At 35.0% G+C, this 26,400-nt stretch overlaps 1 protein-coding gene across 4 annotated transcripts; it reads right to left on the reverse strand.

Annotated features, from left to right (window-relative positions):
• Positions 1-1,811: 1,811 nt before the first annotated feature.
• On the reverse strand, positions 1,812-26,002 carry MYL1 (myosin light chain 1). Of its 4 annotated transcripts, XM_065880493.1 has the most exons (8): positions 14,019-14,092; positions 13,291-13,315; positions 13,010-13,037; positions 8,930-9,073; positions 6,436-6,609; positions 5,903-5,980; positions 2,745-2,787; positions 1,812-2,136 (listed from the first exon to the last, which is right to left on the reverse strand). In XM_065880493.1, the coding sequence occupies exons 5-7, from the start codon at positions 6,605-6,607 to the stop codon at positions 2,759-2,761; spliced, it is 279 nt and encodes a 92-aa protein (XP_065736565.1). In that variant the 5' UTR covers positions 6,608-6,609; positions 8,930-9,073; positions 13,010-13,037; positions 13,291-13,315; positions 14,019-14,092; the 3' UTR covers positions 1,812-2,136; positions 2,745-2,758. The 4 variants fall into 4 exon arrangements, with proteins under 4 accessions (XP_065736565.1, XP_065736562.1, XP_065736563.1 ...); XM_065880490.1 differs by lacking the exons at positions 13,291-13,315; positions 14,019-14,092 and adding an exon at positions 25,583-26,002; XM_065880491.1 differs by lacking the exon at positions 13,010-13,037 and having other exon boundaries at positions 14,019-14,107.
• Positions 26,003-26,400: the final 398 nt, after the last annotated feature.

Below are 26,400 nucleotides of genomic sequence, written 5' to 3' on the forward strand. Positions count from 1 at the left end.
TAAGCACCTGTCATTTTTGCCAGCTGGTGTAGATGTTAAAAATTACTGTCACTCTTCCGCCTGCTACTCTATTTTGCACCTGCTACAACTTGAGTTATGGGCATCTTACACATGGTAATTTAATAAGGGTAGGTCCCATGACAGTGTACTAGATTGTTATCCCATGGGGAGTTAAAGCAGTTTTATGAGATCTTGAGAGAAAAATATTAAATATGGAGCTTGAGAACAAAAATTTAGTGCCTTGTAGACATCACGTTTTTCTAATTGAAAAGTGTTAAAGGAGTGTAGAAGATGGGAAATTTAGCCACATATTCCAAAGCAAAAATGACCCTTTTATGATTGGACTGTTTGTACCAGTCAATTTCTCTACATGCTGACATTTATAATTTTTAAAAACACATTTTATTTCCTGATGTAACAAGCAAATATAAATATGTATTGAGAGCTACTCTGTTCAGTATGGTATGCATGAGCCACATGTGGCTATTTATATTAATTAAAATGAGATACAATTAAAAATTCAATTCTGCAGTCACACTAGCCACATTTCAGTCAACAAATGTGGTTAGTGATTACCATACAGAACAATGTAGATAGAAATTTCCATTTTTACTGAAGGTTCTATTGCATAGTGCTGTGTGAAATATCCAATTTCTGGTCTTAGGCAAACGTAGCCTTAAAGATCTTGAGGCCATAGTAAATTCTCCTTAAAAGAATGATTGTGATGTCCCAACATCATCTTGGCTACAGAAACTTAGGTCAAAGTTAAAGCTGTTGGCTACTGAAATCTGAGTGACGCTTGCTAAAGATAGGAGCATGATGACCTGAAGTACCTGACATCAGGACAAAATTGTTTCAGGTTCCAAAAATGTATAGGCAGGCAGGTAATTTTCAGAGATTTTGAAATCCCATATATTTTAGGGATATCTTTTTAGAGAGTGGGAGAACTAGTTATCATTTCATCTCTTCTAAATATCCAACTACTAACTTGCAAATTCTGCTTCTATTCTAAAGGAAAAGTGATACATGATAGCAATATGATATGATGAAGTGAGTTTACACGATAAACTTGTCTATCAATTAATCTTATCATTTACAGCACGTATTAAAAGATCGGTGCTTTGTGACCACCTAGAGGGGTAGGATAGGGAGGGTGGGAAGGAGACTCAAGAGGGAGGGGATATGGGGATATATGTATATGTATAGCTAATTCACTTTGTTATACAGCAGAAACTAACACAACAATATAAAGCAATTATATAATAAAGATGTTAAAAAATAAAAAAGATAGAACCAAGGTTTTGGGGACATGGACATGCAAAGTAGAGGAAATCATAGCAGGAGAGAGAATTTTAATAGACAGGATCTTGAGTTCTTGAGTAAGAGTCTCATCCCCAGAGACGTTTTTTTAAGTAACAGCTGAAAGGTCACTTTAAATTTTATCCTTGAAGACATTCGGTGAGACATATCAAGGGCTTATTAGAATTTTCTAATAGGCCAGACTGTCACTAGAAGTGAAATAGGTCAAGCTATGTATACAATGATTTACACAAAACTGAAGAAACCTGCTTTCATCTTAAATTGCCGGATAGCTTATATTAAACCATCTCTGATTCTATCTGAATTTCCTCAGTTTTCTATTTTGCATTTTCAATGATATATGATTATCATTATTATTCAGTTATTGTTGTGTAGACTATAATTATTTATTCTCTTAAAATTTTATAATTCATCAATATTCTGTACATTAACAAAAGAATTGGGGTTTTAAAAATAAGTTTCTCTAAGCAAGAAGATAAAAACAGTGCGACTTGAACATTCCAGACTGACCAAAATTATTTATTGATTTATTATTTTAAGGATGTTCTTTGACCCATGGTAGAAAATAAAGAGCAGTGCTTGGATTTGAGATTGTCAGTATTTTATCCTTCTTTTCTAGAGCAGCAGACACTTGGTTTGTGTGATATGAATATAATTCAGAGAGAAATGTAAGGTGTATAAAAATTCAGGGAGTCCTTCAGTCTAAAATGATCCAAATTGTTTTGTTTTTCTGAACAATGGTAAACAGATTTGGACAGTTAGTCATGGGTGTTCTTAGAATAAGGTCCCAGCCAGTCTTCATAAACAATGCTTGATCTGTAAAGGAAAAAGGAAAAAGAGTTAGATATTGATTGCATCTTTTCAGAAAGGAAATGGGGAAGGAAATAGTGTCAAGTGAAATAGAAGAAAAAGCACAAAATGAACCATCACTTCCAAAGTAAGGCATTTCCTTGCTGCAAGAACCTGGTTTCAAGTGCTGCACTTTGTACTGTGATAATATGGTTTTCTAGAGCAGGAATTGTTAAAAACTACTTCAATTTTTCAAAGAATATAGGCTAATGCTTTTATTATTGTTATGTTCCAACTAAATTAATCAGCTATTCTCTGGTTTGTTGAATCTCCACTGCTTAATTATAGTACAAAGATAGGATCTATACATGAAAGCAAAAACCTCAGAAGTTTTTGCTTGTACACTTTTACAAAAATGCTGTATTTCTGAATAACCCATATCAAGGAGATGGGTTAATATAAATAACTTGTTAATATTAATATAATATTAATTATATTAATGTGTTCTGGTTAATATAAATAACTTCATTAAGAAGCAATACTAATTATATCCACAGCATATAAGTGAGGCTGTTACATTAAAAAAATACAATATTGAGAAACCCTTATATATTAAAGAGGAAACAGATAGATACCTTGAGAGCTCCATTTAGACAGACATGATGTGCTTGACAAAAGCTGTAGGGATAATACAGTTTAGAGTTAGAACACAGTCAAATTTAATAAGAGAGCAGTATAGTAAGTTAACTCAATTCTAATTATTCCTAGTTATAACTCTAGAGTTTATTTAAACTCTGTATAGCTTACTGTTCTTAATACTGGATTTATGGCTTTTCCCCGATTTTGTAAGTTTAGCTTTCTGATTACGTGTTATGTTCACATGGTTAAAATTTTTTCTTGAAAGTATGAAAGAGTTTATAAAAAAAAATGTTCTTCACCACTGTCTCCCAGCTATCTAGTTCCTCTCTTTATAGCTAAGTTGGTAGAGCTATTATGCATGTATAAGAAAATACAAATATATGTTTGTAAAAATCTTTTTTACACAAATGGTGGCATGTTCTACAAACTCTTTTGCACTTGCTTTTCTCACTTCATAATGTATCTTAGAAATATTACCATAATCATAAACAAGGGTGTCCTTGTTCTTTTTTTAGGTCTGTAGGGAATTTCACTGTGAAAATGTACCAAAATCTATTTGATACATCGTACATTGATGGACATTAAGTTGTTCAAATATTTGGCTATCGCGAGCAACACAGTAATGAATAATGAATATGAATAATCATATATCACTCATTTCACTTGAGTGCAAGTATGTGTAAAGACTACATCCCTTGAAGTAGATTTGCTGGAATTAATAATTAATACCACATCACCACATAGGGATTTTAATGATTTATATTCCCAACAAGAATGCATGAGATCACCTGTTTCCATACACTGTCCTCAACCTAAAGTGTGGTTAAACTTTAAATTTTGGCAATCAGTATATCTAAGTGTAGTGTTAATCTGCATTTCTTTTATTATTAGTGAAGTTCAGCATATTATATTCATATATATTTTTATTTCCTTTCCTATGAATTGTCTGTTCGTGTACTTGTTAATTTTTCTATTGGGTTGTGGTCTTTTTATTAATTTGTAACTTTTTTTAAAATTAGGCAAATGAACTTTCTGATGTTGATTGCAGATTTTTTTTTCTGGTTTGCTATTTGTCTTTTGACTTTGTTTCTGGTGGCTTGCCACTTAGATAAAAAAAATAATGTGGTTGAATTTATTGAAATTTGTAATACCTTCTGGGTTTTGTATCAGTGTTGGAAATGCCTTCCCATTCCAAAAGTTATAAATAATTTTCCATGGGTTTTATACTTTTAGCTTTTACATTCAAATGTTTGACTCATGTGAAATTTATCCTAGTAGGAGATCGAGATCTGCCTTTATTTCCTAAATGACTATACCCTTGTCCAAACAATATTTATTGAATGATTCTTCTTTTATCTAATGTACTTATGGCAGTACCTGAATGTAAAACATAGTTTATAGGAAAAACGTAAAGTTTAACCAAGATTGTCAGTGAAGATATGCTTGGCTTAGTTTTTTCTTTTCTCCTGTTCTCTTTTTTTCTCTCCTTTCTACTTCTCTTTCCGCCCCTCTGCTTTTCTTGTCTTACTTTTTTCCAAGTGGTTAGACTTTATAAGTCCATATTTATACCAAAGCTGTCAACATAGCTTTATTGAGATGTGGTTAGATTAGTTTTTTGGGGGGATGGATAAGTTTTTCAATTTTGTTGCAAAATTTTAAATTTACAAGATATATCATGCAACTTTTTTTTTTTTTTTTGGCGGTACGCGGGCCTCTCACTGCTGTGGCCTCTCCCATTGCGGAGCACAGGCTCCGGACGCGCAGGCCCAGCGGCCATGGCTCACAGGCCCAGCCGCTCCGCGGCATGTGGGATCCTCCCAGACTGGGGCACGAACCCGTGTCCCCTCCATCGGCAGGCGGACTCTCAACCACTGCACCACCAGGGAAGCCCTATATCATGCAACTTTATCTTGCATCTTTATTTTGTGTGGTGTGTTGCTTTTCAGACCCTCTGGGTGAAGCTGCTATAAATTGATGGCAGAAAGACATGTACCACAATGTTCATTGCAGCTCTATTTACAATAACCAGGACATGGAAGCAACCTAAGTGTACATCAACAGATGAACGCATAAAGATGTGGCACATATATACAATGGAATATTACTCAGCCATAAAAAGAAGCGAAATTGAGGTATTTGTAGTGAGATGGATGGACTTAGAGTCTGTCATACAGAGTGAAGTAAATCAGATAGAGAAAAACAAATACCATATGCTAACACATATATATGGAATCTAAAAAAAAAAAAGGTTCTGAAGAACCTAGGGGCAGGACAGGAATAAAGACGCAGACATAGAGAATGAACTTGAGGACACGGGGAGTGGGAACGGTAAGCTGGGACAAAGTGAGAGAATGGCATGGACATATATACACTACCAAATGTAAAATAGATAGCTAGTGGGAAGCAGCTGCATAGCACAGGGAGATCAGCTCAGTGCTTAGTGACCACCTAGAGGGGTGGGATAGGGAGGGTGAGAGGGAGACGCAAGAGGGAGGAGATATGGGGATATATGTATATGTATAGCTGATTCTCTTTGTTATAAAGCAGAAAATAACACATCATTGTAAAGCAATTATACTCCAATAAAGATGTTAAAAAAAATTGGTGGCAGGAAGTAGAGAATTGGCCACTATGAGAAATTTCATTTAAGCAAGAACACTAGAAAAGGAGATATGAATTTTAGCACCAGCTTTGCCATTAATGATGTGACCTTCACTAAATAGCTAAATATCTTTGGCCTTCGGATTCCTCATTTTCATAACTGCTTGCTGTAAAGGATTTTGAGATCTCTCCAACTGTAATATTAAAGGATATTAGTATTTAATTTTAAAATTTATTCTGACACAAACCCCATCTTACAGAGGTGTTGTGAAGATCTAACAAGAAAAGATAAAAGTGAAAACACATTTTAACCTGTATAATAATGCACAGGAATGTTAAAACCCACTGGAGTAAATCTTATGTATATAGTCAGGTCCTTACAAGATATCTTTTTAGAGTTATTATATAACTGATTGATAATAAGTAACATTTGTATGTTCTCTTATTGAATAAGAAAGGTAGAGAAGATAAGTTGTTTTAAGCTCAAAAGTTGTCCATCGTCAACCCAATCAGTTCAGAGTTGCTGTAACCACCAGAGTATGTGAGATTGTACCTTCATAGTTGATGCAGCCGTTGGAGTCTTCTTGACCTGCCATCAGGGCTTCCACTTCTTCCTCTTTCATCTTTTCACCTGATGAAACAAAACTCTTTCTTCAAAAAGAAAACCAGAGAATATTTTCAACATTCCACTGTAAGTGATCAGTTTTGGACTCCTGGAGACTATAACCTCTTGGAGGATAGAAACTAAGCCCTTCCTGTTCTCTAGCCAGAAGGTTATCAACAAATTGTTTTTGAATAAATGACTTAAATGCACACTATATACCTGATCATCCAAACTCTATCCTGTAAGAGCTACAATGCTGCACATTACTTATTCATTACCAATAATTTAAGTTATCATTTCCCCCAAATAAACTCATTGACATTGAGGTTAATTGATATGGTCATTAACTTTTGACTATTCTTTTTCATTTTCTGTTTGTAGTCTTTCCCCCTACTTATTTTGGTTATAACATGATTGCCCTAATTCATGCTCTTTCCTATATATTCTGTCCTATTAAGTCCACTGAAATGAATATTTCTTACCTAGTGTAGCTAGTACATGACGAAGTTCAGCACCCATAACGGTGCCATTGCCTTCCTTGTCAAAGACACGCAGACCCTCAACAAAGTCTTCATAGGTGCCCTGGTCCTTGTTGTTGGAAATAGATTGCATCATGGGCAGAAATTGTTCAAACTCAATTTTCTTGGCATTCATCTCTGGAAGAAATTGCAATTTGGAGAGTTATTATCTATCATTAAATGCCATCTCTGAGTCACAGATTAAGCTTGAGAGTTCATTCTAGATCATCTGAAAAATCTTCATACAGCTTAAATTTCAGTTGGTAAATGACTGATGACAAAATGTTTGTAATAGATAATAGCATGAGCTCTGGAGTCGTAGTGCTTAAGCTTTAATCCTCAGCCCACCATTTACAACTGTGTGATCATGGGCAAGTTTCTTTTTTTTTAGTGAGCTATTTATTAATTAATTAATTTAATTTATTTATTTTTGGCTGCCTTGGGTCTTCAGTTGCTGTGTATGGGCTTTCTCTAGTTGCGGTGAGTGGGGGCTACTCTTTGTGCGGTATGTGGGCTTCTCATCCTGGTGGCTTCTCTTGTAGCAGAGCACGGGCTCTAGGCATGGGGGCTTCAGTAGTTGCATCACGGGGGCTCAGTATTTGTGGCTCACGGGCTCTAGAGCGCAGGCTTAAGTTGTGGCGCACTGGCTTAGTTGCTCCACAGCATGTGGGATCTTCCTGGACCAGGACTTGAACCCATGTCCCCTGCATTGGCAGGAGGATTCTTAACCACTGCGCCACCAGGGAAGCCCCATGGGCAAGTTCCTTAACCTCTTTGTGCCTCAACTTTTTCATCTCTCAAAAGAGATACCTTGTAGTGGTAGTGTGAGCATTAAATGAGATAATACATGCAAAGTCTATTACAATATCTGGGACAAACTGAGTGCTTAATCAGTGTTAGCTACTGATTTTATTAGTATTGTCAATTTAATATTTTCTATAAACACTAGGGAAGCAATATAGAAATATACTGATAACAAATCCATTAACATATAAATGTAGCAAAACCTAACTGAACTTTAATATATATTCCACTTTTGTCTGAGCTTTTGTAGAGCCTTCAATTTCTTTAAATTTTAAGTAATTCAGAAAAGAAGCCTGTGAGGAGAGTGTGTGTGTTAAATACTTTGCGATCTTCTGATTTCTCTGCGGTTTTAGAGGCCTGGAGATAAGAACTTTTTTAGTATCTTCTGACAAGATAAACAGTATTCACAGCAAAAGTATAAAACAGACTATCCAGATGTATACAAATGGATAAAGTTATGTACCCCTAAAGTCAAAATTCCCATTCAGCAGTCTTTCCTTATAGTGTAGAAATCTAGTACATTGAGTAATATTAAGAAGATTAAATTTGAATGCTGAATAAATGAACATTTACCTAATAATTCCATTAAAGATTAATGTTTGATAAGTTAGAAAATGGCATTTAAAGATGAATTTGGCTTATTACGCTCTTCCTTTATCTCATGCTCCCAGCTACTTTTTGCATGATTTACTTGGACATTTTCCTTTGAAGAAAATGAAGTTTGAGGAAAATTCCTGCAGACCGATTTAGAGGTAGGTTTTTTGAAATCAAATTTTTTTTCTTTTGTAATAAAGGAAAATGGTCTTTTCTGGGAAAAAAAAAGATTATTTGCCTTCCCCTCCTTATTTTCCTTATGGCAAGGATAAATAGCCCAAATATCTACTTGAAAAAACTTCAGTTTTGTCTTCTTTTTTTTTTTGTTCAGAGTGGTAGTTTTCAATAGACTATTATACTTGCCATGAATCATGGGATTGGAAAAAATTTCCTTGTTCCAGACTAATGACTGGATTACTGTATCCAATGACTTCTTCAATTTTGCCTCTTACGTATCAGATCACTGACTTTTGCCTTAGGATTTACCTTGGGGGACTGAATGCAGATTTTGGCTTAGGTTTTTAAGTCTTTTTACAGTTCTTGGAAACAGAAAATAGTTTTATTAAGGTGTCATCTGTGTGTTCTTAAATTAGAAAGCTGAGTTTCCTTTAAGATGGTTTTTTTTTTTTTGGCCACATCCCGCGGCAGGCATATGGGATCTTAGTTCCCCGACCAGGGACTGAACCCATGTCCCCTGCATTGGAAGCGTGCAGTCTTAACCACTGGACCACCAGGGAAGTACTGTAGGGTATGTTTAGATAACATGGTGATGATGATGATGTCAGCATTAGATATCATTTCCTTTCATTAACATGAAATTATGTCATGCTTACAAATTCTAAAGGAAGGTTAACTTATTTTATGAGGATAAAAACTAAGACTCTAGATGGCCAAGAGGCACACTTACCATAAAAAGTAAATTAAACCCTATTCTGTGGAACTTATTTCTCTATAAATCTCTCTCTCACATAAACACACACACACACACACACACACACAACACACACACACACACACACACACACACACTTCCCAACTTCTTGGAAAAACATGTGTTTACCTTCATTGCTGGGGTTTCCCAGAACCGCCTTGACCTCTGCATTGGTGGGATTTGTGCCCAGAGCCCGAAGGACATCACCAACCTGGCTTAAGGTGATCTTGTTATCGCCTGTTCGGTCATATAGGAGAAATGCCTCCTTGAATTCTGAAAGAAGCAAGAAACATTAGGATGCTTTTTTAATACTTCAGACCGATAAATTAATCCAAACTTCATCAGGGATCCAGTTCAAACTCTCCTCTACAGCTTTTGCCAGTCACTTAAGTTTTTATCTTTGGGCTCTCCCTTTTCTAAGCTCAACTGACAACTCCCTTTGGACATTTCTTTTGGGATCTATTTTAAAGCAGGATTTCCAGTTTCAAGTCATATGTTCTTATTCATCAGATATGGAAATTGAAACTGCTAGTCATATTTATTCATATCTCCTTCATCTGCCTTGGACACAGGACTGGGTTAAGAAATTCTGAGGCCTTGAGAAATCTTAAGAATTCCTCATAAAATCCCTTATATAATTAACAACGTTAATAAAATTTCAAGAAAACAAATTTTTCAATCGGGGTTGTGTCATGTGAGGTTAAACCAAACTTCTTAACTTATACAGAAAAACCTGCTCTTGAGGTACAAATTTCCTAGGCTCTTCTCTTAACTAGTTTTCTTCAGGAGTAACTTCATTTTTCAGGAAAAAAGGTAGATGAGGCCAATTTCTAAGTTCTATAGTGTCATTTAACCACTTCAATGTATGACTCTAATAGGCTCCTAGTGTAACTGATTCTGAAGACTTATTTGTTTGAATCTATTGCTATGGTGATCACTTTAAACTTTACTCTTTTTTCATATAATAACATATGATAACATGTTGCTGTATTAGCTTTAGAATGTAAGTACACGTTTTAAATTAAAATTTTATGGAGATAAGTATAGATTCACATGCAATTTTAAGAAAAAAATGCAGAGATCTCTTAAATACTCTGTCTAGTTTCCCCCAATAGTACCATTTTACAGAATTATAGTACACTATCACAACCAGAATATTCACATTGATAGACTCCACCTATTTTACTCAGATTTCCCTAGTTTTACTGGTATTCATGTGTGTATGTAAGCACATATTTTAAAAGTGTTGTCTATTTTTATCACAATCACTCTATTGTTTACTTTCCCTAAATTTTGTCATTCTCCTTTGATAGAATTGGTTTTGCCTTTCAGGATTACATTAACAAGGAATTAAGTATACACCAAAAAGACAGAAAGAGGTGCTACTATGGATTTAGGGGCAAGTAAAGATATTTTAATTGAACTTTTAAAACTTAACTAAATTAAATTTTCTGGAGAACCTAAAAGTACCGATGGCAACTTGTTGGAGTAAATACCAACAACATTCAAAAACCCATTTGTGAATGAACTAGTAGAGGTGAAAACATTCTTTTTAGGCCATTAGTGGTCTCAGATCAAGAGATGCTATCTAGATAGATTACTCAGCAAAACATCCTATTTAACTATCCCTTCATCCCCTAATCTAAGATTGCACCAGACATTATGTTAACAATCAACTATAGATCATGTTATCATTCTTTGCTGAAATTTCCACCTCAAGTTCTATGCAAATTGACAGCACAGATCATTTCCCCAACTTAAAAGACATGCGGCAGGCACTGTGGGGTCATTAGTCAAATATTATATTTTATCTTCCTATGGGACATGTGAAACTGAACTATTCTTATTACTGGCTCCAGGCTTTCATGCAGATTGCTCAGAGGGCTCACTATTACCCTGGTCAGATCTTGATGTAGAAATAGGGTTTTATGAGCTGTAATAGAATCTCTCTGACATGAACCCTTTTGTTGATTTAAAGGCCAAGGCCAGAAAAATATTGCTCTTCCTACACCAGATTTTTAAGGCTTAGTTATTCTCTTGAAGAGTCTAAAACATGGGTTAGCAAATGACTGCCTACGGGCTGGCTGCCTGTTTTTGTAAATAAAGTTTTATTGGAATACAGACATGCCCATTCATTTATGTATTGTCTATGGCTGTTTTCATACCTCAGTGACAGAACTAAGTTGTTTTTACAGAGACTGTTCTGCCAACAAAGCCTAACATATTTACTATTTAGCTCTCTAAGAAAAAATTTGCCAGCCCTTAGTCTAGAACAACACTGTTCTAGGGCTTTTTGTGATGATTGAAATGTTCTGTATCTGGGCTGCCCAAAAGGGTAGTAGTTACCTTCCACCTGTGGCTTTTGAGCACTAAAATATGACTGTGCAAAGGAGAAAGTAGACTTTTAAATGCATTTATTTTTACTTAATTACAGGTTAAATTTAAATAGCCACATGTGGCTAGTGGCAACTCTACTGGACAGCACAGGACTTACACCTTTAGAATGCTATAATTTTCTAGTGTTTTTTTCTTTACCCCAAACTTGTGATACATTCAAGTAGAGCAGCCATGAGAAAAACTCTAATCATTGAAGAAGGAAGCAAACAAAGTATGTCTTTATTTATTTCTTAAAATGTAATAGTTCCTTTTAATTTAAAATGCTTGCATTTGTTTTCCTGGCACAGGAGAAAACCAGTCCACCACACCGATGTTTACTGAACCTCTATATCTAAAACCTATTTTACATATGGAGTAATACAGTTAATGTTCAGCACCAAGTCCTCTGTCTCTGAAAGGGTTTTTAAGTCTTCTGTTGCTTGGTTCTACCATAGTTTGGCAGTCATAATGACACATAAATTAGATATTTAAGAGGACTAGGGTACAGTAGCAGATAATGTAGCAGCATCATTAGTTAAAATATATTAAAAATCAAACAAATTAGAGTAGAATTACCAACTGTTTTCAATAAGAAAAATTAGTCCTTTGTAGTATAATTTCAAATGATCATGGGTTCTGAGTCATCAGGTCATCTAATTTGTCTGCATGAAGGTATTAACCATGATGTAGATATATATGAATCTGTACAATAGCAAATATCCTTTTTCTTCTTAACTGATTTCCAAACATGAGATATTCCAGACACTGAAACAGGCTGAAAAATGTTAAATCCTTTAGATAGAGAACTGAGTATAATTATATACCTATGAGTATTATCACAATTATTTATATATTATAAATCATAACATATATACATACTTATCATTATGACCAATATCCAATTTATACAATATTGTATAACTGAAATTTTCTTCCATCCCTTCTATAGATGTATTTTTGTCTCAGTTTATTTAAATATGTGACTCACTTCATAAGACGTCTTATTCTGCCCTACACTTTCCAGTGAAACAATAAGAGTCTTAGGGCACAGGATCTCTTGGATCCAAAGACCTGAAGAAGAAAAAGTGGAAGTCTTAGGGAAACTATTCATATTCTTTTGAATCTCCAGAATTTGAAGTCTTCTAGTTAGAAACTGTTTCTATGAAATAAATTTCTAATTAATTTAAAGTAATATTAGATTTTGACCCTATCACTAATTCTTTGGATCTTTGAGTCAGTCTCAACACCTCTCTGGGAGCCTGTCCTGCATCTCTAAAGATGGACCAGGAGATGGCTAAGGCTCCTCCCACAGTTTTTTGATAAATAATTTTCCCCTCATTTTCTCTGAATGCACATTTTTTTCTATATCCACTTCACCTGCTATTTCAACTCACTATGGTGCCCACTGAAATTATGTGTATTTGGTAATTGGGCAGTTTTAGAATCAATTTTGTTTTCTAAATTGAATAATTTAGACCTGCCAAATCACTCTTTAGGGATTTGATTAACAAATTAGCCATCCAGAATCCACATATTTTTGGGGGGTATATGTATGGTATTACCTACTGTATCGAATTGGTTCTATTTAGAAATCAGTGAATACAAGAAATTATTTTGTGGTATTTAGCTTTTGTTTGCCTAAACTTTTGATTGCTGATTATACGTGAAGGGTTCATGTTGAGAGAATTTATATTTAGAGTGATTGAGAGCATTTATATTTAGAGTGACAACATCAGTGGGGATAATTAGAAAGAGCTAATCTCATCTCAAGAGAGTTGGTTTTCTCACATGCCATCTTTATGAGTGTGCACATATTATATCGTTTAGACTTACCATCCTGCTGTTGCTGAGAGAACTCGATCTGTTAGAAAGAAATTAACCACAAAGAATATTTTAACCAAACAAAAATGTCCTGATTTTTAAATGTATCCAAGCTCATTCCCTGAGTAATCTTCAAAGTAAGCTGAAAATGTATGCCTACTTTTCAGAGTTCAGGCATAGCTTGGATACTAAGAGGTTGAGCCATGCAGTAACGTGTCTTGGAGATGAGTGATATTTCAGAGGCTAAGAAGCGCTCTGCCTACCTCTGGAATAGAGAAGCTCAATTCACTTACCAGCAATCTGGTCAGCACTGAAGGACTGCAATGGCGAGAGAGAGGAAGAAAGAAAGAAACAACTAGTACTCTTTCAAATGCGTTGACAGAAGAGAGTGCTCTCTGCTCTGAGATTTTTAGGAAGCTATGTAGGTGTCATAGAATAAGAAGGTTGCCTTAGGATACTTTTGAATCTAGGAAAAATAAAAAGCTGTTGCAAAAGATAGTTAGGGAACATCTTTCTATATCTTAATCCATGAGTCAATGATTTAACAAATGCTAAATCAAATTCTTTCTGGAATAATATAATAACCTACGGTGTATTTAACATATGTCTAATACAGACACACTGCATTAAAAAGGTCATTTGAAGTCTTTCTTCTATTTAACCAGTATATTTTTACCCAATGCATGGAAAGTAGTTTATTTAATTTTAGTTATCAGCATCATTAGATTTTTTTTAAGGTATAGTATTTTGCTATAGTTGCAGGTTTTTCCCTAAATTTAGATATGATAAAACTTATGTGATATAGAAAGTTGGTGAAGCATAAAGTACTGTTTTTGGGAGTAAGACATATTTTTCCAGTTGGCATAATACCTCGAATTAATCTCTCCTGTCCTCAACCCACTTTAATAAAAACCAAAAGTAGATTCTACACACATACTGAATATGTTCTCTCCTCAATTTTATTCCTATCTACTGTCTATATCTGTCTATAAATTACAAGTAGTTTTCTCACAGGACCCACCATGATGGAGCTTCTGGGCTGCAGACAGCGGCGAAGCTGAAGAGTGAGTTGAGGGCTGCTCCAATCCCTGAGTGGGGGCCTCCCTTGCCGAGGCTGCCTTTTATTTCTGGAGAAGCTGTGACCTCACAGCTAGCATCAGGTTTCAGAGAGAAGTAGCCACTCCCCTTGGAGAGTTTTTTAGCTTTCTTAGGGCAAAGGGAAAGAGGGATCTGTACCCTGAGGTCTATTTTTAGGAAATCAGAACCTAAGAGTGGACAGCCATGGTGAGACCAATGCCTATCAGTACTTTTATGGTCTTTATCCCTGAGATGTTTTCTTGAGCATCTTCCTTTAAGAAGCTTCCTATTTGTTCAGTGGCAGAGGAGCTTAGAATTTCTCTAAAGGCTACAGCTGATCCCTTCTCTTGGTGAATTATGGACTTTGCAAACTTCAAGTCAGCAGTTTTGGTATAAATGGAACTTTCTGGATGGGACTGGTTTGGGGTTTCAAATGGCAACTGCTATAGAAGAAACACTCTCTGCAGCTCTGTCCCTTGTGGTAAAGTTCAGAGGACTTGAAAGGGGTGCATACATTTTGTATGTTTCTTGGGTCTGCCCAAGTGAAAATCTGGTCAGTTTGTGAAATCTCCAATTAAAGACCACTCTTTGTACATTGTACTTTCAGGAGTATAGAGTTTTATCTAAGCCAGGAATGGTTTTAATCTCCATTTTCAGCACTCTCCCTCAGTTTTCTTACATTAGGGCTGGGTATTTGCTTTCCTACCTGTTATCTTTATGGTGGCTGACTAGTCATATTTTTTGAATTTATGAAGTTCTTCTAAGAGGGAAAGCTGATGGACCATTTTGTGTTCTTTTTCTCTCATTCTGTACATGTTCTTTTAAAATTTAAAAATGTTGCTTATGTTCTTACCAGAATGTGCTGATTCCCTTTCTGCCATGTCAAACATTTTATGACTCAGTCACCAGACTGAGAACCAAAAGAATACAAAGCAGGTGTTGTGAAATGCAAAGTTGTACTTTAGAATTTTAAAGGTATCCATGGCATTGGCTGGTAGTAAGTTTTTATGACAGCTTACCTGAAAATAGGGGACAACTCCCTTACTAGAATGGTACTGAGAAGAGACCAGTCTAGTCAGAACTAAAGTTCAGACATGTTTATCAGTTTTCTACATATTTAAAGCAGCTCAAAGGCATAAAGAATGTTAGAGATAAATTCTAATTTAAGTACTGTTTCAGCAACTATTTTTAACGGAATGGTCACAAAAAGCATAATCTCCCTCTGCTAGGCAGATGTATACTTTGCAGCTTTTCCCCATGCCATTTGGAAAGAAATCAGCATTTAAACGCATATCATTTTTTGTCCAAAGTTTGTAAGTAGTGAAAAAGATCTCATGGAGTCTGAGTCCCAAAATTAGAATTGAAAATATAACTTAAAAAATATTAGTAGTTGGGGCTTCCCTGGTGGCGCAGTGGTTGAGAGTCCGCCTGCCGATGCAGGGGACACGGGTTCGTGCCCCGGTCCGGGAAGATCCCACATGCCGCAGAGCGGCTGGGCCCGTGAGCCATGGCTGCTGAGCCTGTGCATCCGGAGCCTGTGCTCCGCAACGGGAGAGGCCACAACAGTGAGAGGCCCGCATACCGCAAAAAAAAAAAAAAAAAAAAAAAATTAGTAGCCAGGTAGACATATCTTCATGAATAGATTGACATTTTGAGAGGTTGTTGGGAAATGGAAGTTAATAGAAAAAATTTAAATCCTTTGACTCATTAGGGGAAAATGAGAGGGAGGGACAAAGGTAGAAATTTGTCACCTTTGATAGTTGTATAATTTGGAGTCTCATGATTTCTGATGCAAAAATTAAAGCCATTAGAGCAGACCATGTTTCTTTGTGTTTTACTCTTGTATTTAGGTATTGTGTCATTAAATTTGAATTGCCCTATGATCAGTATTGAGCACTAGCATATATCTTTGGTAGAATTAATAACTATAGATAATACAAAACAAACTCATCAAAGTTGTCTTACATAATGCCCATCCCATCATATAACCTACATAATGCTCATTTTCATTTTTTTCAGATAGAAAAATGTGTCCTTGAATACATATAAAATACAATCAATTTGTGTCAAATCTGTCAAGTAAACTGGAAAGTCGTTTTAATAGCTGTATTTACGTTATAAATAAGCTATTCATAACCACTTGCCTATTATGTAAAGGTTTATTATTTATTAAAATATAATGGAGGCAGTTAAACTATTTCACTCTAGTTTTTACCTGTATCTTTATCACATAGAGAATGAGCGTGTAGTTTTTTTGTGCTTACTGAGGATCAAAGTAAACATTTAAGCAAGCTATTGACAATGGTAGAGAAGGCTACAGTTTAGTCTAGTCTAGACAATAAGCTATAGTTTAAAAGTAAGAAGACCTAGATATTGTGCCCATAGAATAAGTGGGAGATGCTATTTATTCTCTGGTACACTTTTACAAATGGCCAAAACATTCTCTTGTATCTCTTCCTGGGTGTTATAATGATGAAGTAATCAACCCTTTGAAGAAAGGCGTGATATGAATACAAAATGTCAGCTGATTTTGGACTCAGTTTGCTATGTCATCATTTGGTTTGTTTTGAAAATTAGATTTTAAGTCTCTTCTATCTGGAATGTTCTCCTGTCATTTCTGCTTCTTAGAAATTAACTATCCTTCAAAGCCCTTGAAAGAACCTTTACTATTTGCCTAGCTCCTAGGATACTATCCTTTCTGCCACTGAAATATGTTTTAACCTTCCTGACTGTAAACTTTTGGGAAGCACAGGCTGTTACTGGAGACCATTTCCCTTGGTCCATGATGTGAACCCAAGTGTGAGCCTCTCCCTCCTGGAATGCTACCCTTGCCTTATACTTAGATTGTATCCCCCATAACTCTATAAAATACCTTGCCTATATTATATGTTCAGCAGAATTTTAATTAAATTAAAATCTTTAGAACAGATGTATAGTAAGTTCCTCCTTCAAACAAGTCTTCTCCTCTAGGATAGTATCTTTAAAAAATTTTTTATTTTTATTTAATTTTTTTCTGAAGATTTATTTTTTATTTATTTTTTTAAAATTTATTTATTTATTTAACATCTTTATTGGAGTATAATTGCTTTACAAAGGTGTGTTAGTTTCTGCTGTATAACAAAGTGAATCAGCTATACATATACGTATATCCCCATATCTCCTCCTTCTTGCGTCTCCCTCCCACCCTCCCTATCCCACCCCTCTAGGTGGTCACAAAGCACCAAGCGGATCTCCCTGTGCCATGAGGCTGCTTCCCACTAGCTATCTATTTTACATTTGGTAGTGTATATATGTCCATGCCACTCTCTCACTTCGTCCCAGCTTACCCTTCCCCCTCCCTGTGTCCTCAAGTCCATTCTCCACTTCTGCGTCTTTATTCCAGTCCTGCCCCTAGGTTCTTCAGAAACCAGTTTTTTCTTTTTTTTTTTTTTACATTCCATATATATGTGTTAGCATACGGTATTTGTTTTTCTCTTTCTGACTTACTTCACTCTGTACGACAGACTCTAGGTCCATAGGATATTATCTTCCTTGAGAGAACGGACCTTGTCAGTTCCTTCAAAGAGCTTACATTCTAGAGTAGGGGCACACATTCTCCTTTGGTGCTGTATCTCTAGCACCTAGAACTGCCATGCATATAGTAGGCATGCTCATTTTAAGTTATTGATGTATATGCCTTTATATTTCCAGAATCTTTCCTTAGATTTTATATAAATGTTATGATCAGGACTTCTAATTTGCCAACCCCCAATTTGTTTTTTTAAAGGGTGTTTCCATTTTAGCCTAAATACTTATCTTAGACTGTTGGTAAAATAACTACCTTCCACATTTTTACGATTTATGTACTATTTAGTATTGAATTTAGGTAAGTAGTAGTCAGCAAGGTACTGGTACTAAAACAGATTTTTATTGCAATGTTTTCAGATTATTTTTCACTTTGTGAAGTACTTTTCTAATAGTAATCATGAGGTTTCGTTAACTGATTAAGGACAAGATAAAATTTCTGGTATATAGAAGGAATTGATTTATAGAAAAATATTAAAATGCATTTAATCAAACAGGCTCTGGAATTGATGTATCTTAAGCTTTAGTATAACAAGAAGAGCTATAATTAAAGACGATCTGGAAGATATGTGATGTTGAATACTGAGGGCTAATGCCCTAGGAATGAACATAGACTACAGTCTTTAAAGAACTTCATCATCACTGCTAGATATTACAGTAGGGCTAATGACTGGTGAGGCTAAGTAAAGACCTTAATCTAACCAGGGCCAGTTTTCAATCAAGAAAACATTGCTGCATGTTCTTTGATTTAATGCCTGGCAGGGAGAACAAAGACCTGGATGTATGCAAACCCTAACAAAAACTTAATAATTTTCACTCCAGTCTTTGAGTTATGAGGAATCATTGTAAAAGGCTAGCAGAAGTACTATTTTGGAACTCTGAGAGTTTTGTGCTTCAGAACAATTCACTTAATTTAAAGGAAATAGATACTTTTATTGCAGTTTTTTATTTCAACAAAGGATATATTTAGGCTGGTGACTCTAATATGGTATAAAAAGGAGAAATTAAGATCAATGAGAATACAGTAGCAGCCCAGGTTGTCTAATATAAGAGAGAATAGATGGTTATATTGGATAAACTGATCTGAATAGAAGAGGAAATGAGTAATTCTGTGGTTAGGATGCCTGCCTAGACTAGTCAACTGAATTCAGTCACATTAGAACAAAGGCTGAATTATTAAAATAATACAGTTTAGACCCACAGGAATTAACAAAGAGGTTTAAGTGAATTTTAATAAAAATGTAAAAATGTGACCTAAGTCTATACTACTTTGGATTTCTCATCAGCTTTTCCGTGAGTGTTGCACCTGCTCTACTTTGTGCATTTGTTTGTATGCAATTTAATTTAAAAATCCAAGTTGTGTTTATGTTCTTTCCTTCCTCTTTTTATTTTTAAAATAAAAGCATTTGTGAAAAATGCTTTGAAAAAATGCCTTGTGTATGTGTTTTAAGAAATTATAAGTATCTGCTTTTTCCTCCATATCTGGAGTAGAAGTTCTGTTAGTGACAACAGGGATATATGAATATTGATATTACTATTTTGGAGATTTCAGGTCTTTGATATGGTGGAAAGAGACTTAGATGGGGATTGAGGTATTCTGAATTTTGTTCTGGCTCTCCTGTAATAAATCATGTGTCTTTTGATTAAATAACTTCTTTTATCTGGGTTATAGCTTTCTCAAATATGAAATATTAAACTGCATGATTTCTATGGTTGCTTATGGTTCTATAATGTTGTGAGTTTTCCATCCTTTTGTCAGTAGTATCTACAGCAACTCACTTTTTTTTTTAATGGAAAAGGGCAATTTGCCTAAAAATTTGGTAAATGATATTATTTTGAAGTAGTTTAGATAAAGAGGAGTTAAGCAAAATAAAATTTCATAACACTGTTCAGATGAGTATTTTCTAGCTCACTTATATCAGGAGATGGTATATCATTGGGTACTTACTAGGTGCAAAAAACCTCACTTGCCACAGTGGAAGGAAGAAGATAAAGTTGAATAAGATGTGGTTTTATCTTTAGGAAAAAATTTCTGCTCTGGCTTCAACTCACTATTATTAATTTGTGATCAGAATAACAAAGATTTATCATCCATATAATTTACATTTTAGCCAGTATAACTGAAGCCATTACTACTAGTATATTGCAATTTTTGCCCTCCATGTTCTGATTTGAGGGGAGAAACAAACCGTAGAAGTTGATGCAGAAACAAACTACGGAAAATCTTATTTTCATAAAAAAACTATTCCAGTATGAAGAGAAGCAGAAGAAAGTGTAGTATCAGCAGACTAAATATAATCCTTTCCACAGTTTCCATGAGTCAGATGGTGCTTAATGCCGGGTAATTATGGAAAGGCTTCTAAAGACAACTTGCCAGGGGGTTCATTTCAGCACTAAAATGTCGAGAGGCTAAATTTGGCACTGTCACTTTGTGGTCTCCTTGTCTTGCACAAATTTCATTATCTTTAAAATTAAAAGTGCTATTCACTATTAATTGGTGAACATACCTATTCCTTTCCAAACTGCCTTTTACATTGCAAAGACATTATCCAGTTACATATTACTTAAAATATAATTTTAGACAGAGTTACAGAATGCCCTTTAACATCTTCCCACTCCACTCCACCTGTTCTCTTCTTTTACAGAGTAGATGTTTCAAAGTGGAAACTTGTTACTGATACCTAGTGATAATCTCACATAAATTTTGGTTTGCTTCTGAGGTTATAATCATGCCACAAATGGATGAATATCGCAATTGGTTGACATTTTAGTTGTATTAAAAATTAGTCTGTATTAAAAGGCCAGAGTAAAAGAAGACAAACTCTTAAAATTATATAAAGAAAACTTAGAAACAACTTCTGTCTTCACTTATTTAGACATATCTCTTCACTTCTAATTAGAAGTGAAGACTTATGTCTTCACTTCTAATTAGAAATTGACTATGTCTTCTATTCCTATTTCTTTTCCTCAGATTAGTTAAGATTTAATCATTATACACGTGGCATTATATTTCTATATATGACTCCAAAGAATATTTGTTGAGATTTCCAGTTTAAATCATGCTACTTATTTGTAAACAAAATAGAAACCCATCGCATTCTTAGAATATTAACCTGATGGAAAAATTTGGAGGTCATGTTTGAAATATGTGTATGTTTAATTAAACAAAAGCAAAATTATTTTAAAATACAATAAGTTTAACTACATTTAACAATATTAAAAAATACTTTGGTATAGTTTTTTTCAAGCTTTATTGAGATATAATTTACATATAATATTGTATAAGTTTAGGGGGTACAACATGATGATTTAACACATGATAATTTTGATATGTGAAATGATTACCACAATAAGGTTAGTTGGTTAACATAGCCATCATACTACACAGTTATATATATATATATTTTTTGTGGTGAAAACTTTTAAAATTTATTCTCTTAGCAACTTTCAAGTATGCAATATGGTACTGTTAACTATAGTCACTATGTTGTATTTTAGATCCCAGAACTTATTAATCTTATAACTGCAAGTTTGTACCCTCCGTTCACCTTCACTCTTTTTTCCCATCCCCACCCGACCCTAGCAACTACCAGTCTACTCTCATAATAGCATTTTTAACATCCATGTTCCATTTACAACTTTTTACAGGAAGCTGGAGCAAAGTGACTGGGGGTCTTTCTAGTTTCTTAATATCTCACCTTCCATCTGTAAATGAGAACACCCAACCTGTTAGCAACAGGTGCTAAGATAGGGGGAAGCTGAGGAAAACAAAACAGTAATGAACTGCCAAGGTCAAAAGTCTTGATGAACTAGCTCTGATGTGTGCCTTTCACCCCCTCTTCTGGCTACCGAAGGGCTGTGAAGGGCAATGTGAGAATCACCCTTATATTGACCATTCTTAACCTCATATCCTTAAGAGCAAAAAAGGTTCCTTTTCACATTCTTGGAAACAGCAACTTCCCTTTTATAAACAGGAGGTAGTTTAGGATATGGTTCACACAATTGACTCTGGATTTGGCCTGCTAGGTTATATCCTAGCTCTGTCACATACTTGTTATTTGATCATGGGCCTGACATTGAACCTCATTTAGGCTCAGCTTCTTTTCTTGCAAAATGAGGCTAAAAACAACCTTAGTGTAATGTTTTGTGGATTAAATAAGATAATAAGGCACAGAGTAAATTCATAATAAATATTGATTATTATATTACAAAAAACTTTATAATTTTCAAAGCCTTTCATGAGCCATGACCTCATTTGATTTTTCCAACAATCCTTCTAAGTAGGACTGGGTTTGTATCAGCTTTGTTAGAGATGAGAAAAAATAATTTATAGATTAACACAAAAGGTCCTATACCTGGACAAGGACAAGTCAGGTGTTTCAGTGAATACATAATATTTGCCTCCACTGAATACTCATCAGTAAGTAGATGTATTTATTGGGAATACTATATTTCCACCTTATTAACTGAAAGTTTAAATCTTCCCAAGCATATGGTCAATTGTGCTGTGAGATTTGTTATTTGATGAGTTTCTGTCAATGCATTCCGTACCGTTACCACTTTTTGTAATGTCGCCCGCAGTATCCTGTCAGGGATGACCTGATTGAGTGGTGAATACAACGAGAATTAAAATTTAAGCAGCACAATGACAGACATGATTCAAAGTCCCATCACCTCAGAGCAATCCTGACATATCAGCTAAGGCATGCATCATGCAAAAAATTTGCTTAAACATTGAAGATCTTTTAAAATCTAGGCACATGCTCATCTCATACTTATTTACTTTTGTTATTTCATTTGGTTGCAGTTTGGGGCAACAGGTGTTAATTCTTGTGTTTGTACTTGAAACTAAACTTATGCTGGGTTTTACTTCCCACACTTGGCGATTCTGTCAGGCTTTAGTCTGGGCATTGTTGCTGGAAGTATCAGCTCTCTGAAAGCAAAGAGTGCTTAGAACCACCCAGGATGGTAGATTTAATGTTCAGATGTCAGCAGTATTTGTGTTTTTGAAAAGGATATTCATAGAAAATCCATGGGGCTAGGACATCAGGTAAGCATTCCCTCAGAAAATATAAAAGGTTTTATGTCAGAAGAACCAAAGAAATGTTCTAAAGAAATAACCAATAAAGCAGGAAATCAGGTTGGAAAACACATTTAAAAAATTGATAAAATTCATTCATATTGTTCAGAGTTTATGCAGAGTCAAATATATGGCTAGTAACATAGTATATTATAATATGGAACATAGATATTAACTGGGATAGTATTGACGGATTAAATACTATGATTGTAATGACTATAATATTACACTAAAATAGTCCCACTTAAACGTCAGCCCTACTCAAAGTGTAAAGCACAGCTAGATTTCCAATCTTATATGATTTATGAAAGAAAGTGTAAAATTCAATTAAGTTTTGTTCTTTATCGAGTTTTCAGAAAGTTAATGAACACATATAACAGCTCGATTAATTTCTTTAAAGTTCATTTTCTCTGCTTGAAAAACGTTTATAACTTATATGAGGTAATATATCTAGAAATACCATTACATGATTAAAAGCATCATAATATGAAATGTTTTAATGCACATTTTAATTAGTCTTCTTACCTATTGGGATGAAATTAGATTTTATAAAGTTCTCAAGTTGCATCACATTCTTTGGCTATGTTGTAATATCTATAAATATGCACTGATTTCGTATTGTTGAATGCATATCATTAAAGCCATTTAAATTCTTTTGCAAAAATATGCTTCTTTTCTTTGTTCTCTTTCCATTAGGAATGGGCTCTCTGAATGAAAGATAATCTGTTTCTTCTAGATTTAACTTCTCCTTTTTTGGTTTGTGTCCCTTATCAACATCCATCACATCTTTAATTCTACAATGAAATAGTGAAGATGGAGCATATCCCATCTTTACAGAGACTCTCTAGGAGTATTTCCTTCTTTTGCTTAGCTGTACTAGTTCACACTAGCATTAATTCAAGATATAGATGAAAGGATAAACCAATTTTCAAGATACAGAAAAGCATCACTTCTCTGCTATGAAGAAGGAATCAGTTTATTTTTTGGATTTAAAGAGTGATTTTTTGTCTTTTCTTGGAGACTTCTTACCTGCCAAACTAAATTTTTATTTATTTACTTATTCTTACTCTGTTCCTTGGGGAAGAAGATTAATGCCTCTTTTCATTAGTGGGATACTTCTTTTTCTCCTTAAGAAGACACATTTTTTTCCTTTCCAAATGCTTGTAGTCCCAGATACAAAGGGATGATATTGTCTTATAAATCACAGTAAATATAAAGAGGAATAGCTTTGACACTGATTCATATCCCTAGTGTTAATGTAAAATGGGGAGTCAATGAATAGAGGCAATTGGAATTATTGCAGTGGCTATAATCATGCTTATTGTATAATGTAGTCAGTGTGCATCTATAAGATATATTAACTAGTATTGCTGGAGATGAAAAATTTGATTTCCTCATAATGAACTGTATGCATGCAGTCCTCAAGACAGAAAAACATTTACTGGAAGATATGACATTCATTTTTGTCTCCTAAGTGGATATAAATTAAGAATAGTTCCTGATCAATATTAGATTCTACGACTAACTATTTTCCAAATATGACTTCAGTTACCTACTAACTCAAGAGAAAATGTCTGTCAAGATCTACTTCTACTCTGAAACATAAAATTTCATGTTTAATTGGAATGCTGTAAAAATTTGGAATATATTTACTTAATATCATCATATACATCTAAGGGTGATCTGATTCAATATTTATGTCAGGAATATTTTTTTTTTTGTCAGGAATATTTTTAAGAATCTACAGTTATACTCAAATAGTCAATGAATTTATTTATAGGTTAGCTTGGCTGTTGCAAGTAAACAGCATATTAAATGTCAGCAAGTATTAAGTTAGCAAAATTCAGATTTATTAAGCACAGAACTATTGGCTTAAGTGAAATGATCACCTCCTAGGAACTTTCACCCACTAGTTTTCCATATAAGGCAGGGTTCCCTAGATGAAGCTTTTCAAACTGTCATTCAGACCAATCAGAGCCCAATGAATGAGGAGATGGTGCACATTTGATGGGTCACATTGCCGAGAGGAAACAGGCACATCCATGGCATCATTCTTCCAAAAGCGGATAATCTTTTGGCAGTGGAGAACTTTGATCACAGCAAAGTGTTGACATGAAAATCAATCACATTCTCTTTAGTTCAAGATCAGTATGCAAGAGGTCAAAGACATAAGCTCAAAGCTGTATAACTAGCAAGTTTTACCATATTTGGGGGGGGTTAGTTTCATTTAGAAGCAACTCACATTCTGAATTAAATAATGTATATATAAATAAACAAGATGACAGTTATAGTCACTGAAACACTTGAGTGCGTAGTTGTCTGCACTGGGATGTCATTTAGTGTGGTATCAAATTTTATTAAGCAAAGCTGGAGGGGGAATTGCAAAAATCTCTTTTTCAGATGAAATAAAGCAGATGTCAAATAAATACATCTCGGACAACTGGGTCATCAGCTGTTTTTAAACTTTTGGAAACAAGTAGGGACTAAAACTTTCCTTTTGATGTAGCTTTAAGGAAGAGATCCAGTTTCCATAGAGATTTTATTAAAAAAAAAAGAAACCACTGGTTTAAATGTTTGTAAAATTATACATTTTGCACTTTGACAATTTAGGGAAAAAAGGAAACAGAAACAAAAGGTAGAGCAAATACAGGTTCCAAATATAATGCCATACTCATAATAATTTTAGTGAAATTGTATGCTACAGTTTATTTACTTTTTAAATCAAGATTCTCTTCTACCCAAATCCACCAGTTTGCTTAGTAACTCCATTCCTCTCAATGAAAAATATGCCCCTCTGAAAGTTCCTAGTGTTCCCTACTGTTGAAAGATGTTTCAGTGACCAAACAGTTCACCCTTTTCATTACCTTAATGGCAGAGAGGTCAATCTTTGCTTCTTTGGGTGGGGCAGGTGCAGGTGCAGGTGCCGGGGCAGGGGCAGGGGCTGGGGCAGCAGCGGCAGCAGGTTTCTTCACGTCCTTCTTTGGTGCCATTGTGTTTAAAAGGATGGGTTTAAAAAAAAAAAGAGAAGGAGAACCTCCTAAAGAACCTGTCAAACTGATTCTTGGAAGAGGAGTGGTGGTTCGCCTGATCCACAGACTGGTGTCTTGAAGGTGGACCCAGAGCATTAAATGGTGTAAGGGCATGCATATATAGTTCACTTAGTGCCTAACAGCATCTTGACACTTGAGGCTGGATTGGACAGTTTGCTAGTCCAGGGGGATGGCATTCCGGCCCAGACTATAAATGGAAACTAAAGGGTCAGGGCTTCATCAATTTTTTTAACTCCTCGTGCGCTTTTCTTCCCCCCTCCCTCTACCTCCATGTATAAGGGAGAAAGAAGTATGACAAAGCCAGCCAGATTCAGATCCTTTGGTGAAAGTAAAGTAGATTGACTGATCCTTTCTCTTGGTAGAATGACAGTTCTGCTGAAGTTGTAAATCTCTTTTTTCCCCCTATGCCTAAGAAACTTTACTGAAGGATTTGATTTCAACTTGGAATTTTGGCAGAGGGAGTATCACCAGCTTTCACGCAGCTTATTTTCTCATGCCCCTCCTCCCTTGCCATAATTTGCAAGAAAATGTTTGTCAGCAAAGAGGTGGTGGTGTTTAAAAATAAAAAGCAGACGTATAAGGAAAGCCCATTAAGTCTTAAAGTGGCTTCCCTTCTAGGGAGTACAAACTCT

This window comes from Phocoena phocoena, chromosome 7, assembly GCF_963924675.1.
Source record: "Phocoena phocoena chromosome 7, mPhoPho1.1, whole genome shotgun sequence".
Lineage (NCBI taxonomy): Eukaryota > Metazoa > Chordata > Mammalia > Artiodactyla > Phocoenidae > Phocoena > Phocoena phocoena.